General features: G+C 39.4%; 2 protein-coding genes across 3 annotated transcripts; one reads left to right on the top strand and one right to left on the bottom strand.

Moving 5' to 3' along the window:
* The first annotated feature begins 7,436 nt into the window (after positions 1 to 7,436).
* On the top strand, positions 7,437 to 12,792 carry LOC106639390 (uncharacterized). Of its 2 annotated transcripts, none has more exons than XM_014352989.2 (3): positions 7,437 to 7,806; positions 10,440 to 10,649; positions 10,746 to 12,792. In XM_014352989.2, exons 2-3 carry the CDS (start codon positions 10,559 to 10,561, stop codon positions 11,330 to 11,332), a joined length of 678 nt encoding a protein of 225 aa, XP_014208475.2. In that variant the 5' UTR covers positions 7,437 to 7,806; positions 10,440 to 10,558; the 3' UTR covers positions 11,333 to 12,792. The 2 variants fall into 2 exon arrangements, with proteins under 2 accessions (XP_014208475.2, XP_014208476.2); XM_014352990.2 differs by lacking the exon at positions 7,437 to 7,806 and adding an exon at positions 8,384 to 9,065.
* On the bottom strand, positions 12,447 to 18,638 carry LOC106639389 (alkaline phosphatase). Its single transcript, XM_014352988.3, has 8 exons — positions 18,443 to 18,638; positions 18,174 to 18,376; positions 17,694 to 17,886; positions 16,126 to 16,289; positions 15,670 to 16,017; positions 14,518 to 14,716; positions 14,138 to 14,356; positions 12,447 to 12,993 (listed from the first exon to the last, which is right to left on the bottom strand). Exons 1-8 carry the CDS (start codon positions 18,504 to 18,506, stop codon positions 12,812 to 12,814), a joined length of 1,572 nt encoding a protein of 523 aa, XP_014208474.2. The 5' UTR covers positions 18,507 to 18,638; the 3' UTR covers positions 12,447 to 12,811.
* Between the last annotated feature and the right edge of the window lie 48 nt (positions 18,639 to 18,686).

Here is an 18,686-nt window from a genome sequence, read left to right on the forward strand (position 1 = left end):
ATATTATAATTTGTCTAGATTAAAATAATTAAAATTTATATTCAAATCACAAGCCTCATATCTTATTTGCACAAAAAAATGTATTTAGTAACGTTTTTATAATACTTATTTAGTAAAAACCAGGTAAAAATATCCTAACGTGCCAATAAAAACTCAATATAATAAAACAGCTCAAAAATTTGAAAACGATAAAAACATAAATATGTACTCGGTTTGTTAATCATGATATTCGTAAAATTTTTCTCGAAGGAAAATACCATGCAAGAAATCTTTCTTACCGTTAAATATAGTACAAACTCGTATTTGTTTTTTGTACAACTATGAGAGAAAAACAATAACCAATGCAGTCTCATCCTCGTACAAATAAAAATCTAAAAGAAATCATGAACAAGGACACAAAAAAAAAAAAAAAATCAATGATAAACACAACGTAAGTTCTTCCAATCCATTTTATCTGTTTAAGTCTCCTTATCCTCTTTTCATCTTTTTGTGTGGCTGGTCTCAATTATATCAGAGTTCAACGGAACGTTATGCAAGCCGACGCAGTCTTATTGCGCGCAAAAATAACGACGAACGGGAGAAATAAAAGAATCTCGTGTAACCCTGAAACCAATTTATCTTTTCCCTCTGATTGAATCGCCTCGATGTGATGGGAAGGTATTTTTGTTCATGGAAAATACTACTGCAGCACGAATCGATGGAAAATAAAGGCAGACTAGATACCCGCCATTCAATGATAAGAGGTACGTTGGAACGGCATATGTGCCTACGAGAACACCACTGGATTAACTCGAATTTATGAGAGCACACAGGGGAGAATGATCTAGAACTAAAGTGTCTGTAGATTAATAAGTAGAGTTTCTCGGTGATGATGTTTTTGTAGCTTATTACATATCGTACTAACGGCGAACATGAGCCGTATTAAAATATGGTCGACCTTGGAATTCATTCATCAAGTTGTTTAGTAGTTGCAAGAGTTCCGCATCACTTTTAAAAATGTTCACTCGAGACAATTCGTTAATAAACTGCTTTCCTGCATTTTCAAAAGCAAAGTAAAGTTGTTACGATTTTCATAAAAAATTAGAAACCCATCCTTTATCGGCTATTTTTCTGCAAAGTCTGTAAGTCCAAGTGTCCCTACTCTGCTCTGTTGGTGGTAACAAACGCATAATGCCATTAGTAAAGAGTTTGACGCACTAGCATAGTACATATTTATATATACGTAACCTGAAAACGAGGTTGTTAAACCATTTAAGCTCGTTTGTATAGAGAAGAGCAAATGTTCTGGAGCTTAAGTGGATTTCTAGTATAAGCCCGTACGTGTGAGAGCCCCACGAAGAGTTTTTAAGATACTGAAGAAAAGAAAAAGAAAAATGGTCAAATTGATGTTAGGGGAGAAAAATTTATGACCCTACGAGGAATGGTTTTTATGTGTGAACCTAATTTTTCCTAATTAAACAAAATACTACATTTTATACCTGTGTAAGACTTTTGGACTGAAAATTATGCTATCAGACCCGAAATAAGCATCGAGAGGGAAATCACGAGAAATTGCCTGAAATAGCGCAATGTGTAACAAGCGTTAAAAGCGTGTCCGCCTTCGCATACTTGGGAGTATGCATGGGTATGATGAGAGTGGCCTGGGATTTTGCGCTGTGCACGTGATCGGAACGTGCTTCTTCGTATACTTATACTAATATGAGTGTTCCAGCAAGAGCAAAAAAGAAAGAGAGAGAGAGACAGGGGGCTTGGTCCCATATACGTGACTCCTTTGTATTTTCCCCTTTTATATATGTACTTACAATACGTGAGGTCTCGTATGGATTAGGCTTATGCTTTAAAAATTCTGTGGAGTGACTTAGGCCAAAATATATCAAGTATCTACTAGGATTAATATCAGAGCGTTTGCTGCTTTTGCGACATTTTAATGGAGTCTTGCAACGAAGTATACATTGTTATTTTTTTCCGTCTTTGTGCGTGTAAAATTAGTGGTCGTTCCTCTGATTTCACCCGACTATTCGAATCTTATAATAATCACTTCTGGTACTTCCTTGTACTGTCGTAATAATAAAATTTTGGTCAATCGTTTAATTTTATTTTTACTTTTCGATTTCCGAAGTTCAAAACATACTTGTCAAAGTAACAAAATAGCATATATAATGAAAGATAAATTGCAAAAAAGTTTATGTAACAGTAAGACTTGGAGGAAGTAGCATACTAATAGATTGGCAGGAATTTTTTTGGACAGCCTTTCGACATCTAGAATTGAATACTTCAGTGAGCACATGATAATGTAGTGTAGTGCAGTAGAATTATCGAATCTAATGACTTGCGATTTCGTAATATATTTCTTTACTTGTTTTAACTCAAAATATAGCTCATTTTTCTTGAAAATTATCTGGTGTTTGAAAATCAGAAGAGTCTCTAAAAAAACTGTAATCCAAGTTCCTACTTCCTTACTGCTTGGTTATGACATAAGTCGTATCTCAAACCGCTAGCAATTACAGAAATTATTTCTCCATTCAGTTTTCTGGTTGGAAGGGCTCAATTAGTAACATTAAAATTGTTTCAAAAAAGATTGTTATCGAAGGAGATTGAAATTATTTCAAAATAAAACGCACGATGTCTTTAATAATTAAAAAAAATAAACACAATGATCCTTATTTTTCGACAGATTTTCCGATTAGATGTGACGTTATTTCGTCTCTGGATCGTACGATTCGTTATCGTTTTTTCATCCAATGGCAATGTACAAAGAAATAATTGATGAAATCAGCAGTGCATCGAATTATTACAAGATAAACAAACACAGCTTTAAGATTGCAAAGTCTAAGTTTCGGCAAACATTTACGGGATCCTTCACCTTTAAAAAATAAGGCCCTGGTACATACATATTGTCAAGTCGATATCTTACATCGGAGACTCGAAACATCTCCCGAACCAAAAGAAAGAAAACCAATGAACCGTAACACTTGACGTTACGCTAATTACACCGACGCAGCCGCTGTCAGCACGTGAGTCGCGGGGAACGGAGAGCCCCCGTTGTGTATTTTTAGGCGGACTCAATCTCGTCCTTTGTATGCATCCCGTGCACCGCTGGCTTGCGAAAAAATCGACGACAGCTGAATCTTAATACTTACCATCTCTATTCCAAGTACCTTATACTTCGGTGGCGCAGAGCCACGTCTCTTGGATCCTATTTTTTTTCTACTTACGCTTTCTATGTCGTTCGCAATGCAAGTTCATTTAATATTTCAACTCCTCGTACTTATGCCATCCATATCTTTTATGCTTCGGTCGCGTCTTTGCATTTTTTCTGCGCAATTTAAATCAAAAGTAAACACCGCAACGATGAACCGGTGGTTTTTTTACAAACTCGAGGAATTTTCTCAAGTCATAGGGATGGTTGTAAAAATTATTTATTTTGACAACGGTCCACAAAAATATCTTTTTTGGTGTTCTGGTGATTAAAAAAGCCGCGGTAGTTCATCGCTTGACAGAGTAAACACAGGCCACCCGAGACTTTGAGAGATGCACCCTCAAAGCCGGCTCGCAACGAGAACTGATGCTTCCACTGTCAGCGGTACATTTGCACTTGCGCATCTCCAGCTGCTCCTCCAAAGTAAATCTCCCGTGTCCAAGGTTATTCCCGGCGTGGCCATGTATAGCTTTTCTAATTATCTTGCTTGTTTCAACTGCATTTTGAGCCAAACTCGTTTTTTGGCTCCAACCTGGTACAAAATGCGCTTGGAGTACTTTGAATGGCCGATTGCCTTTAAATTACGGGTAAAAAGGCACGATTAGCATGAGGAACACGCGTGCAACTCGTGCGTCTGCAACAAATAAAAACGATTAGACTCTCTCTCTCTCTCCATCTTCGTCCGCACGAGGGATTTTCCACAGAAGCTCCGGGACACGTGTAAGTACGATACAAAAACCGACAGAGTCTCGTGCAACTTCCTCCACTCTTGCGGGTCGCGAAGTTCATGTTGAATCACGTGGCCACCCCGCTCGTCTAGATCGGCGTGCGCAAAAAAATAACACGCCTTGCACTCGGACAGTACGTGGCGTGTATGTTTTATGTTGGAGAGGCAGAATTTTTTCCTCAAAAATATTGCAAAATGTACAACGTTACGTCACGATTCGATCTTTTTCATTTGAATCACTGTTTTGCGGCTTCGGTCTGAAAATAGTTCCGCAACTTTGATATCGGCTCGGTGGTTGTGATTTTTACAGGACAGCGCCAAATGTAAACAGACTCGCGCGTGTTGTCACGCCGCGGAGACGTGATCGAGATGTGATTCGATACGTGTTGACACACGGTATAGAGGCAGAAAAAATTTATGTTTATTTTAGAAGAAAAAGTATTTTCTGTGATTAACATCGATAAATTTGTTGCAATCGAAACTAGTTGTAAATGTTCACTTGAGTAACGAAGATGGGCATTTTTCAAATTCAAAGATAAATTTAATTTGAATCGAAATTCTGGAACGAGGAAAATTTCCGAGACGGCTGTCGGGAAAATTGTGCCCGTCGTTGTGTAACAGAGATCGGTTTTCTTGGTTTTTTTGTTCCGTAACGTGAAAAAAAAAAATTACATTTCTTTCTAGTACTTTGTACAAACTTCAGCAATGCTCGTACTTGCTGTCAAGTCCGACTATTAAAGAAGATATAACTTTTCCGGGGGCAAGCCTCGAATTATTGAAGCTCGACTTGCGGTGCAGACGAGGTATTATATATGAAAAAAAAGGAGATGACACAGAAACGTTGATCTTGTAATCACCGGTTTCAGGTTTTTCCCATCTCATGCGAAGTAATCAAAACGGCGTGGATGATGACCGACAAACAGACAGACAGACGGACGATAGACGGAGGAAAAATGCGAAAATGCACGTGCCGAGAAAGAGGTGACGCGCCAGATAAAGCTCGGCTCTTATAGTCTCTCCGTTGTTATCGTGAATTTCCAGAGTGGACAGACAGAGAGCAAAAGAGAAAGTAATAAGTACATCTCGATAGCACTGTGCCTTATTCTTGGCCCACGCTCGAGGTTTTACGCTTTTGTACGTCGAAAGCTCGTGAGCGTGTTATGTCCGTGCGAAAGATCACGTCTGCCTTTTCCGAGATTGTGTTTTTCCTTTCCCGATCTTTCCGCTTTTTCTGTACGAATTTGATATTCTCGTTCTGTAAAGGCGATGAACATGTAACCGAATTTTCTAAAAAATTGTTTGTTAATTTTAACAAATTTCATTATACATCTAACCACTGGTGTATGGTTAACGTTATCATTATCAAGAATAAGATGTAACGTAATGTAGAACTCCTATAATGCCAGTTTACCGTTTAACAGTCTTTTTATAAGTAATTGTAACTTTTAGTTTTATAATTTTTTTAGATTTTTCATAAATTGATATTGGGAATGAGCCTATATTTGGGCATGCATTTTGATTGTGATTTTTTTTTTCTTTTTTTTTTTTTTATGTTTGAGATCAAATTTGATGTGGTTCTGGAGAGGGAATTTCCACGTATAACAATCAAACAATAACATAATTGTACTTTAAGAGTATTATACAATACTTATATGTCAGGTCGTGATTAATCGGAAAAGCCAAAGTTGTACAATAGACTGGATAGTATCAATGTACACTTTATTGGCGAATTGTAGTTTTAGATTAATAATAAATTTTATTTTCAGACGGTGCACATGCACCTACACCAATACTAAATTTTTTTACGCCTATAACGTAACTATCTAATCTGCTCGGTCTTCCAAAATACTCGAGCTTTATCAATCGATTATGTAAGTTGTAAATGTTGCTCGACCACCCGAAATCTTAAAAATCGCACGTTTCTGACGACGATCTGATAAAATCATCGCCTAATCGATATAGTACATCCACTTTGCACTCGTCACGTTGCACTTTAAAGAGGAACAGAAGAAAAAAAAAAAAAAGGGAAGGGGGCAGTGGTGCTCCGGCAATGGTTTTTCCGCAACACCTCGTATACAGTCCCCGCAATTTGTAAAGTAATACATTAAAGTACACATGTTGCAAGCCTCCGATAGAATATACCTCTAGGCTGTGGTCGCGACCCAACAGTCCCATTCTTTTTGCGCTCATTACGTTACGTTCCACTTACCACAACAGACAGCAATGCCCCGTGTCAGCGAGTGTAAGATGCACTTCCAATGACTTCTCGTAAAGTTTTACGCTAGTAGTTCTCGGCTCGAGCATTAATTGGGCGTTAACTGTTATGAAAATTCAGAACTACAAATAATCACATGGCTTCGATGTTCTCTGGATATTGTAAAAACAAAATAAAACTTATCAGCCGAAAAGTGGGTCAACAATTTATCTCAGATTTTTTTTTTTTCCAAATCATCATAAACATTGTAAATCAACTGCCGAGCGGTTTTTGGATTTTTTAATAATTCAGTAGCCAGACAGATGTAAACTTTAATAACATTCGCGATATTGCAAGTGACCAAAAATCTGTTTTGTACAATCTGTTACATCCGCCTGTGCATCCGCTCGTATTTATGGATGCAAGATAAAACGCTATTTTTCTCCTATAAATTTAGGATAAATATTTTGAGAACTGATTTAAATACCAATAATTATTATTATTCAATGTATTCTGTCACATCAGATGTGATGTAATAATTCTTAATAAACATCTTACAAAGGTATAGTATACCTGTACGTAGAACTGAATGTATAAAATAAACCAAAAACTTGAAAGACAAAGTTTGGGTGGTAAATTCTTAGTTGAATGCCTTTCGTGACATTAGGTAATTTGTTATACAATACAATCGCACCCAAAAAAGGCACTTTTTTTTACTTTTAAGTACTTAAAATTATAACTTTGTATCGTAAACTTTAAATAAATTTTTTTTCAGCTTATTGTAATGCTTTTGTTGAAATAATGATTTTGTAGTATTGTATTTCTGTACAAGTTTGTCCTCAATTTCAATTTTATTTAATTAGTATTTATCACTTTGAATATTCGTCTCTGTAAATAGAACATTTAATGGAACACCAAACGCACCTCCAATAGCCATGTCCAAATGATTTTTCACCGAACAAATTGTATCGTCGACAGCGAAGTAAACAATACATGGGCAATGCGCAAACGACACGCAAAACAAAATTACCCTGTGAAGATCTTGGAAAACGTCCGCATCATCCTGCCGTAGAATCACAAAGTTATTGTGCTTATCAATAAGTAGGTATATGACAATAAATACAAAGGGAACTCGACAGCCGGTTACCGCGTTCCCCTCCTGATGTCCGTCTTCTCTCCCTACTTTCGTTTCCCAAAGCGTGTCTTCCTTCACCCACACGAGCATCCCGGCGCTCACGACTATACGTACGACGGAGCGTCAGTCGAACACACCGGCACGAGGGCATCACTATAGTAGCCCGCACTGCCGTTAAAACATATAATACGAGTCCGCGTGTCTCCCTCGCTCAGTCTTGGTCGTTTGTCCGTCCGTGCACGGAGTGAGTACTTAACTCAGTTTTTGTCCAGCACTTCGAGGTGACAAGTTCACCTTGTCCGGGGGAAGAAAAAAAAACGAGTCTTGTGTAATATGGGCATGTTCTGCGAGTTTCCCGCTGTATTTAACCTCTACAAGAAGTACAGTTAGAGGAGACGAGGGCACACGGTTCTTTCCTACCCCGAGTTTTTTCTTTTCTCTTTCTATTATTGTTACGTGCGTGGGAGTCTGGACGGCGAGTCGGTCGTTTCGGAGCTCATCTGACTTCATAGTTGCCAGATATTTCTACGACAATTTTCACGATACTAATGGTGAGTGATACTTACTTTTTATTTCCATTCCGTTTATCTGTTGTGGACGCTTTGCGTTGACCGAGTCCGATTTTTCTATTTGAGTTTGCTCCGAAAAGTTTATTTGGAACTTACGAAATACAAAAAAAGCGAAAAAAGGGAGAATATTTTTTCTTTTGTTTGACGAATGTTTGAACCAATGAGTATACCAATTTGAGCGCCTCTGCTGTACGACTAATGATTTGCTAGTTGATAAAATTAACAAGTAAGCCGATTTGCGGCAGTAGGTACTACTATTAGAAACCAGAGCGTCAAAGGTAGTTGCAACATGCCCTTTTCTATTATCTTTACCGATGAGGGATTTGTAAACTCCCAGAGCATGGAAGTCGTCAATAAAAATGCATACAATACTACCGACGTTATAGTGACAGTGTCCGAAAAGTGGGTTTTCATAATATTGTTATCTCGAGTGTTGGATGATATCATTGCACGTATATAGCCCATTATTTTTAATTAGGTGTTGCTGATAAAAAAAATTGACTGATAACACCTGCGCCTAATCGATTCACCTCGAAACGCTTTCCCAACTAGTAGTTCGGCCAAAGAAAATTCTAGCGGCATATCAAAGCAACAGAGTGCCCGTCAGCTGTCCAGGGGCTGCGCACAGGGTGTTTACCATCCATATATTCCCGAGGAGCACCCAACCCACACATAAGCTCCGAGCAGACAATTCCTCGCGGGCTCCTACAACTGCGCACAACACCCCGAGCAACCCTCGTGGACGGCGAGCAGGGCGAGTTGGATAGTACTTGTGAAAATTATTTTCCGCAAAGAATACATGGGGTCGATATCGGCTGTGCTCGGGTGTGTGCATTGGCAATCATACGTGCGACGATAGGCGTGGAAGAGAGGGGGAGCCGGTTAAAGCTGAGGGATAGCGAGCTGACGAACTTATTCGCGTCGCGAGCGCCGCTCAGTCGTACACACGGTACCGCCAGGGAGAGACGCCGTATATATACTACACGACGAATCGATTTGTTCGTTGTTTTGCATTTGGGAAAAAAAACCCTGCTTTTTTTCTGTCGTCAATTGCATCGGTCGCCGTTTTTTTTTCTTCTCTCGTTTTGTCGTCGGAAGACATCAAATTGAGGCCGTGGAAGGACTTTTTTTTTTTTTTCCATTGATGTTGAGGTTTTGTCAATCTATCGACCGTACTTTGGAGGAAACAATTGGAATGCCCGATATTGACATCGGCCACGTGCTTTTCATCCCTACATGCAGTACGTATTTTTGATGTTATCGTTGGTATTGAATTTTTTTTTCTTTTGTTTTAACGAAAAACGCTTTTCCATCGCCTGACATGCTTGACACACTTGCACGATATACTTATACACTCTGTGGACGGAATATTGATTTGTTGACCTCACGCTGCAGAGAAATGTTCACGCTGTCACTATATGTAAGGACTATCCTACTATTGATTGTTTAATTGTTTCTTGACCTTTCTATGGTACAAGAGTAAAGACAAAAATTTAATTTTTTTCATTACTAACTTGTCAAGAGTTAAAAAAAGTGTGAAATGATCGTTTATTACGATAAAAGTCAAGATATTCTTAATTCCTACGTGAAGATGCCTTTTAAATAAGACTTATCTGCTATTTTGAAACATTTCATCATTTGTATATACATGTATGATTGTATGATTGATAACAGAGTTTACATAAGAAGGAATGCTTCCATTGCTCAAAACGACGTAACTTGCACTAAAAGAAAAAATTTTTTTTTTTAGTAAAACTAATAGTATGTAGGTACATCCGATCGATAATCAAGTATCGGCTAGACAACATTACTCAACATGAATATAAAATACGTAATCGTCAGGACGCTTTTTGCTATCGTAATGTCCCATTTGAACTCGATGAAACTGCAAATTAAGCTCAAAAGTCAGATTAATGTTTTTTTTTTTTTTTTTTCTTTATCCAGAGCTTTAATCTCAGTGCTTTAGGTTATCGCTAACTGCGCAATTTTTTTTTTTTCCAAGTGCTTGTCAGTCACGTGATTACGGATGTAGAGAAGGTCTCTCTCCTGCATCTCTCCAATGCACAACTTGTCGCGAGGCGGACTTTTTTTTTTTTTCCTTCCTTTTTGCGGATGTTTTTGCTGACAAAGCGTCTTCCTCCGCGTCTCGTAAAGCTATATTCGTTTCTTCAAAGAAAAAAGTTATGTTATTGAAAGTCAGCCCAGTAGCATATTATATAGATGACCTGATAAAAGAAACAGGAAACTAAAAAGTGCAATAAGGAAACAGCTCACTCAAAAAAAATTCATCCTACCTGGGGCGTTTTTTTTTCATTTAGACATTTGCTACGCACCAGTGTGGAAATCTGATATTATTTTTCTCAAATTCCACAGTGGCTGCTTTTGTCAGACTACTTCACCACCAGTTCGAGTTAAAAAGCTAGCTGTTTTTGCAGTGTACGTTTATGAGTTGGCTATTTGTCATTAATTTTTTGCCCGACCGGTTGATATGCACTTGTAAAAATAAAACTGAAAAAAAAAAGAACATAAGAGAAAAAAAAATGATTTTATCACTGCACTCTGTCGAAAGCAAAGCAATCAACAACTATCACGTTTCTCTCGCGTGTTTTTTTCAGAATTGATAACTGCACCCAGCGACAAGGTCTCTTTCAATCTGCAAGCGCCCGAGAATAACAGACTCTAAATCGAGTACTTGTTACAAAATTCGGCCGCTATCTCCCCCCCGCTCGGCAAAATGATGGCCAACTCGAGCTTCATTCAAGAGGAGAGCAACTCCATGAAGAAGGCCCACACGCTCGTGAGACGCGTTTCAGACATGTTCAAAGGTACGACAAACAACGTTATTAATTTCATCTCAAAAAAAGCAGGTACTTTTTTTTTCTCTCTCCGGTGCCCACTGAACGCCGACTCTTTCTTTACAGACGGCACTTACAGCGGTCCCCCGTCACTCTTCTCCCAGAAGATTCGGCACTGCTGTCAGAACCTGAACCTGTTCCCGTACCTCCTGTACTCGTTCGAGAACTCAAAGTCCCACCCGCTGTCGAAAAAGGTCAACCATTGCTTCAACCTGATCGTCCAGAGCCTAGTGCACCGGTTCCTCTTCGTGTACACGAGCCTCTGCCGGGCGGTCCTCCACAAGCTCCAGAAGAGGTCGCACCTGGTAACAACCCCCGAGCCCCGCAGCCAGCTCAGCAAAGCCAGAGACACCAGCTGCAGGCCCACCGAGGGAAGAAAGGCAAAGCTCTGCGGATTCCCGAGGCAGAAGCCCAAGCAAGGCTCGGCCCTTCTGGTGGCCTGCATCCACCTCGTGCCCTACATCGTCGGGTTGCAGGTGCTCGGGCTCTGCAGCCTCCTCGTCTACGGCAAGTACTCGCCTGGTTTTATCTTCCTTCTGGTGGTGCTGCTCTCCATGGGCTACGTCAAGATGAAGATTGTCTTCCACGTCAAGTGCAAGGTGGCGGAGAGGAGGGCCAGGACGACGGACAGGACGAGGAGGAAAGTCGAGTGAGCGGTGCACCCCCTCTTCGAGTAACATTTATCAAGTTCCTCCGTGGCGCTTTCGATCTTTTTTTTTTTTTTTTTTTTTTTTCCTCTAAAACTTCTTTGTTTGCTCAGCGATGTTTGTCTTTTCCATGTAAATGCGTTTAGTTGCGTAGCCTAAGTTTTTTTTTTATCTTGACTAATTTGCCTGAGCTCGGGGTCCGCTGAACAAAACGCTCGAATGGTCGCCTACCAGCGATGGAGGGTTCCAAAACGATGGACACCCACCGAGTTCAAGCGAATTTCACAAAAGTATACGTATGTGAGTGTGACAAACATCGCTATTGCAACTCGTCGTTCCGAGTTTCGTCAGTCACCGCAACTGATGGGCCGTCAAACTTTGCGTCCAAGAGTATGTACTCCGCGAGGGACTCTTCGAAACTGGGTCGATGGACATTTGTTCCCGGCTCTCCTCCGGGATGATCAGCTATATTCGATCGGGTACAACTTAGTTTTGGAGCCGGTCCAAGACGCGCATCTTTCGCCGAAATACAGAAACAAAAAAAAAAGAAGCAGATCATCGAATACGAGTTGAAAGGCTAAGCTGTTTGGCTGATAGGAAACTTTCTCGTGGTAATCAATGAGTGAAGTGGCTTTCATTTAAGCAATCTCCCGAAGGTTACAACTGTACGATGTATTCTAAGCTTCGACTGATGAAATCGAATGATAATTATGTTAAGATACTTTATCTTCTACGATATAAGACTGAATAAAAATCGTTTTAGTGCACTTGTTTGTAAATATACATACGAAATGATGTGAATTGATAGCGAATATGATGATGGAAATAAGGAATGCGGAGGTATATATGTGTGTATGATATTGTATGTTCCGTTCACGCATAATGTGACTCGTTTTGTAGACATTTTGTCTCTCGTTAGGTTTTGGTGTATCTATTTTTTTTTTTTTTTTTTTTTTTTTTCGTACGAAGAAAGTGTTTCTTGTTTTTGCAACCATTGTTCTATATTTTTTATTCGTCAAATTTGTACATTTATTAATGAAAATTTAAACGAATACGTGAAATGATAAATATTATAGTACTCGCAGTTATAGCTTGGTGATAAGTTTCTACGCTTTCCCCCCCCCCCCAATCTCGCAGGACTCTGACAAGGTTTTACAGACAGGTGTGTACATTTTAAAAAGTGTAGACAGCGAGATAGAAGTATAAATTAAGCGTCACGCGATACTTTGCAGCGTAAAAAGTCTTGATTATTCGCTATTGTTAATTGATCATCGTATAAATAGGTCTTGTAACAAAGTATGAAAAATAGCCTTTTAATAGTTGAAAAACAACGCTTTGAAGTTTTAATTTTACAAGATCACGTTGAAAGACCTATTTAACTGATAGTCGATTGATAGTGTTGAGAAAAATACTGATGTTTTCGCGAGCCGTATACATACATAGTCGAGAGTGAAAAAACAGATCGTGTCCTCGCTTCTTATTCCGTCATAGCTGGTAATAGGCGAAAAAAGTCATGACCAAACTGATCAGACTACCCAGCCAGACCAGATTCCACTGTGACTTGGTGGACCCGTGATTGACGTACGGGCCGATTTTCGCCGCGTAGGCCACAACGTAGGCCACGTAGTTTTGCTCGTGCGTCGTGTGAAACAAGTGCGCGTATGGACCTGTGAAACAAAAAACAAAAAACAAAAAAAAACACCGTTTTTCATGCACATTGTCGCTCGACGCTCACTGTTTATCATCGTATGATATTTATTTTCTTTCTCTTAATTGTTAAAGAGTACGATGCACGCGGTACGAGATAACTATAATAATACACGATAGCGTAGTCTTTTTTAGTCGTGTCGATTAAGTGTAGCTTCTTAAGTTATTTGCGCGCGTTTAATTACTACTGTTGCCTTTGTGATACACGCAATATCATTATGTTATATAAAAAAAAACATCATTAAAAAATTATTGTCTTCTACTATACTGGACATTTTTTGTTTATCTCCCATTACTATCTCACCTAATTAGTTGTAAGTTGTAATTTTACAGAAATAATGTCATTATTAAAATAACATAAAATTTTCAAGGTTTAAAATTGTAACGCGGGCTTCGGTCTTCTACTTGTTGTTCAAAAAATGACTCAACAAATCTTCATAGTCTTTTTTATAAATAAAGTAATAAAAAGATGTAAAGTATCTCAATTCATGTAAGACGCTTCTATTAGTTAGAATTAACGTGTCATTTGCTGCAATTTGTAGATTGACGTGTACGGAGCATAAGTGCTGATTAAACAACATAAGTTGAACATATAAAAAATGCATTCTATAAATAGGCTCGGAAAAAAAATTTCATAACTTTTGATAAGCTCAACACGAAGCACACATTTTGCAATCACAGTTGTAACTTTTGCTTTGTCACTGGGGTTATCAATTTTCTACCACTAGTATAATTTTGATTTCATAAAAATAATTACGAAGTGTGTTGTGACATAAGTACCATTTCAAATCTCAAAAGCAACATTAATTTTATCAATGGTAAAAGCTTGTGTTAAAACATCAACGAAAACAATGATAAGGTGATGCTTTAATTAGTATTCTTGCTATATCTCCTGTCCTATAATCCAAAACAGTCATACAGATCTGTATGGTCAACAACACTGATGCTATATGGATCACCAAAAAAAATGCAATCATTCAAGACCTGCAAGAGATTACAACATTTTTGCAATCAAGCGGTAATCATTCAAATCACTACTCAGCCAACGAATACAGTGAAAAAAGGACGTGTGAATGAAAAAAAAAAAAAAATCGGTTAACTAACCACTTGCGTAAACGGTCACATCGCCGCCACCGTGGTGAGCCTCGTCAGTGATGACGGTCGCCTGCTGGCTGTAAGTAAACTCCGTCGTGTTTTCCTTCGTGGGATCACGCCTCACTGCAGTATTGTTGTACGCCTCGTATGCCAAATTGTTCGGCCCACCCGTTCCGTACGTCAGTGTCGTGTATGGCACTTGGTCGTACTTTGACACCTCCGCCACTCCTGTGGTAATTTATCATTCAAATATTCGTACTCAAACGGTTTTTAACAAAAATTATAAGTATGTCATTGGGCCACCCGATCTCGAAGAAACGACCGTCCAATAAGATAATATACAAGTGTCGCGTTGCGTCACTCCCGCACGCGCGAGTGGCATAACTTACCTAGAATATTGGCGCCACGCGGGCTGTTGCCATTGAAAGCGAGGGAGTGCGTGTGATCGCTAGTCACAACGACAAGTGTGTCCTGGAGGTCGACCATCCGCAGAGTGGCGTTCACCGCGTCCGACAGTCGGACCGTCTCCAGAAGTGCCTGGGCCGCGTGGCCTCTGTGATGGGCAAAGTCGATCAGTCCGCCCTCGACCTGGTTAATGTGGTGAAGGTTTTTTTTTAATTATCAACGCATTGGGGCGCCTCATTGTTACGAGTGTCGTGGGCGTCCTTTGAATCTTAAAATTTGCCCGATTGTACGGAGACGCGAGATTTTGTTGGTATCGGGCAGTGAGGAAATATTCGATACGACGTTCGTGTCAACTTTTCTTGTAGTCATGAATACATTTCTGTCCTCGCAGGGAAATTCTAGTAATAATCAGTGCAAGTTTATACATAATGTAAAAAACAATACCGATATGAGCTTGCGTGTAAACATGCGCTCGATAAATCCTCATAGCTGTTGCTGTCCATTGTATAGATTGTCGCGTACGCGACCCGTCTATACCCCGTATGAAAATTAATATACCTATGTATACTGGTACGCAATAAGTGACACACGAGTGTCTGGGCAGTGTCTGTAACTCGTCTGGGGCTCGATAAGCATGTGCACGTGACACTCGAATGTGTCGCAGAACTTTTAAAAATTTTCCTCGTTCCACCATTAGTAAAGTATTTTTTTTTTTTTTTTTTTTTTTTTTTTATCACTATACATCGTTGACTAAACGACCACTTATTTTGAGCTTTATCGATGAAAAAAAAAAAAAAAAAAAAAAACATGAAAATAAGAGTTGTCGTCTGAAGATATCAAAGAGACGTCGCGACGAGTATTTTGCTGTTTGTTTCCCGCCAAGCTTGTCGTTATCTTGCGTGCCCGAAAGGTTCTATGAAAAGAGACGGAGAATTTAGCAAAGCCTGAAGACTAGGGCTATCCCAGTGTTAAATTGTTATAAGTAGCTGAAGTACAATAACAGTTCCTTTGATAGAATATTTAATATTTGAATACTATGAGATGGCAGGTAGTTTATGAAATTAATTTTTCTCAAATCTTAAATGTAAATAATTGAGTACACTTTTCTGAAAAAAAAAAAAAAAAAAATTTCATACCACCAACAAAAATCCCTCGCTGTTCTTCCTTAAAACCTTAATCGCTGCGATGGTCATATCCTCGAGACTCGGCTGGCCCCCGTCGCCTTTGTCTCGCTTGAAATCCATGGGCAAGTGTCCATTGGCAAATACACCGAGCAAAAACTCGGTCTTCCCGTGATTAACGTTGCGCAGCTCCTCGTTCGTTTGCACGACGCTAAACGTGGCTTTCCTCGATTTTTTATCAGCCACCCACGCGCTAATCAAATTACGGCCGTCTTTGCGCTTGCACGCCCACGTATCGATGGGGTCCGCTTCCGTGGCGTTGACGTGCGTCTGCAGCACCTGCCTGCCGCCGCCCATTATCACCTGCGTTAACACGTGCAAATGTAAGATCGCCGATGAATCGATTTGAGGCTTCTTTCTACCAACTTTTTTTTTCGTGCAGGTCTCTTAATGAGGGAAAGCTCGACAAACCTTGATGTTCCTTCCCGGCTCGTCCTCGACCAATTGCCTGGCAATGTCTTTGCAATTTTTCGCACTTTCGGGCATTATGCTCTCGCATTCCCATTTTCTGTTTGAGCCACTCGCGTAAAGCGGTGCTGGTGTTGCGTGGGTCACTCTCGTGGTGGTGACGAATCCTAACGAGCGAGTGCAGTGATGTATTCACAGCACAGGTGCGTTCAAACAATAACAATATTGAAAGGAATTCACTACAAGTGACCGATCGATGCAGATGAGAAGCGGAAATAGTTTAAGGTCCAAGTATATGAATACATCAGGGAAAAAAAGAACATGCAAAAATCACCAATGTTGTACCATACATTATTTTTCAGACTTTGATAAGTATTCGCCTGAATGGAGGAAAGGAAATTTTTGGCTCTGCAATTTATAAGAGGATTGACTCGGTTTTTGCGATACAGAAGAATTTACTCTAATCCCAATTACATCATATAGGACCAAATTCAGACTGAAAAAAGTGTCGTGTTAAAACGAAAAGCTGATTTTAATTTAAACCGAATAATTGTTGTTTGAATCAAATAAACATCGTATTTTATCGTGAACCTTTTTTTTGCAAGTGATTTGGGGTGGAAAAATCAAGTAAAATACCTTTTCCACAATCTCTTACACTTGGTACCTGAAAGCTACATTTCTAGCACTAATCAACAAAATTATGATTATTTTAGAGTTACTTTTTTACAAAGACTTATTTCCTTTATCAAAATAACCTTTTATTTTAATTGACAGAAGTTCCTTTTCGTAGTAAATTTTTTTATATCGTGAGACCGAAAATCAGACCTTTTTTATTCCGGTGAGTTCTTCTATTGTTCTTTCTAACACTGAGAGAAAAAAATAATAAAAATTATAGAGAAACTCCAGCAAAAGTTACCATTTTGCACAGTAAATCGGATGCAAGCTGGCAAAAAAGAAAAAAATTATTACTTTTAATAGTTACAATTATTGTTTTAATAGTAAAAATTGTGGTTAGAATAGTAAAAATTACTAGATTAACTGAGTTCTCGCTAGTTCTCGCTTGGACGTTGGAGAAACATTTAAAATCATTATTAAGAATAATTAAAAACTTTCGCTTTGTTTCAAAATTTATTTCTTACTCTAAGTAAGTGTCAAAGGTTGTCGTGTATATCGAACCTTTGACAATGTCGTAACTACCGAAATAGCTGTCAGCCTTACTTAGAGTAAGGAATAAATTGTGAAACAAAGCAAAAGTTTTTATTTATTAATAAACCCAGTTATTAATAAGATTTAATACATTTCACTTTCCCGCATTGTAATTTTTACTTTTTGAGCCATAATTTTAACTGTTAAAACAATAACTATTACTGTTAAAAATAATAACTGTACCCTTTTTTTACCAACTTGCACGGTTTTGCATTACTGTGCAGAATGGTAATTTTACTGGATCTATAAAATTTTTGTTATTTTTTTCTCTCAGTATGGCATGTATGGCTGCGTATATATAGGCACAACGTGAGAGCGAATGAAAACCAGTCTACGTTATCGACCGATCAAGTCAAAGTAGTAACCTGTACTTTTCCCCGCCTCCTGAGCCCAACTGACGATCGACTCGACCCGATTGCTGGGAAGAAGACTAGCTTCGCAATCGTCGACCGCTACATTGGCGTCGACCCCGTGGGTATTGTAATTCGTCTTGACACCACCGAACAACGCCGTGGCCGTCGACGCCGAATCCGGCGCTTGTTTATCCGTATTGTAAGTCTAGAGAAACAACATTTAAAAAAAAAAAAACAAAAAAAAAAACGTAGTCTCAGCTTGAAAAACTGCCCAGTCAGGAGCAATTAAATCGCTCCAGTTACAAGTGGCACGCAATTCAAGCGAAGCCAATTATTTATAATTCCAACGTACTCCCAAAGAATTTTTATCGTCGCAAAAGAATAATTCAAGTTGAAAAAAGAAAAAACCATATCCCTTATACAATTTTCCGTGGAACATACATTTAGCGATAAAGAACGAACGACTCACCGGAAGTTGTTAAAGCAGCGTACCTTGAGCAAACCGACGTGGGGAAACCTTTCCCATGCGAGGTAACTGCCCTCCCCGGCCCGGTAGATCCTGCTGGCCACTATGGTATCGGGACTCATGCCATCGCCGACGAACACCACCACGTTTTTCGCGCTCCTGACATTCCACGTGTACGACAACGCGTCCCGCACCTCTTGCTCCGCGATCTCACGCCAATGGGCCTTGTCTGCGTTTACGTAACAGCAAATAAATACAATCGCATCCTTATCCACGTATACCGTTAATCACTTACCTTCCCTCGCTCCGCTCGCTGTGCCGAAAAACAGCAGTAGGAACGCCACTTTCCAACGTTGCATCCTTGCTGCGGGGCTTCACTGGTGCTCGGTTTTTCTGACGGAGCCTCGAGGTTTATATCGATTAATGTTCGGAACGCCGGGGAAACAGTGGGATATTCAGCGCATCGCTTATCTGGCTGATAAACAAACGAGATCCGTTCATTCGGCCCCGGGAAAAATATTTCAACATCGTCGCGAGAG

The sequence above is a fragment of the Copidosoma floridanum genome, unplaced genomic scaffold (assembly GCF_036245765.1).
Source record: "Copidosoma floridanum isolate Cflo_tuat_1 unplaced genomic scaffold, Cflo_Japanese_pri ptg000032l, whole genome shotgun sequence".
Classification (NCBI taxonomy): domain Eukaryota; kingdom Metazoa; phylum Arthropoda; class Insecta; order Hymenoptera; family Encyrtidae; genus Copidosoma; species Copidosoma floridanum.

Excerpts from the sequence above, each read along its gene's own strand:
- LOC106639389 (XM_014352988.3), bottom strand. The coding sequence starts at position 18,506 with ATGCAACGTTGGAAAGTGGCGTTCCTACTGCTGTTTTTCGGCACAGCG. Across the intron at positions 14,717-15,669 it reads GCGAGGGATTTTTGTTGGTG|GTCGAGGGCGGACTGATCGA; the intron begins GTATGAAATTTT and ends CACATTAACCAG. Across the intron at positions 14,357-14,517 it reads GCGTGGCGCCAATATTCTAG|GAGTGGCGGAGGTGTCAAAG; the intron begins GTAAGTTATGCC and ends AAATTACCACAG.
- LOC106639390 (XM_014352989.2), top strand. The coding sequence starts at position 10,559 with ATGATGGCCAACTCGAGCTTCATTCAAGAGGAGAGCAACTCCATGAAG. Across the intron at positions 10,650-10,745 it reads CGTTTCAGACATGTTCAAAG|ACGGCACTTACAGCGGTCCC; the intron begins GTACGACAAACA and ends CTTTCTTTACAG.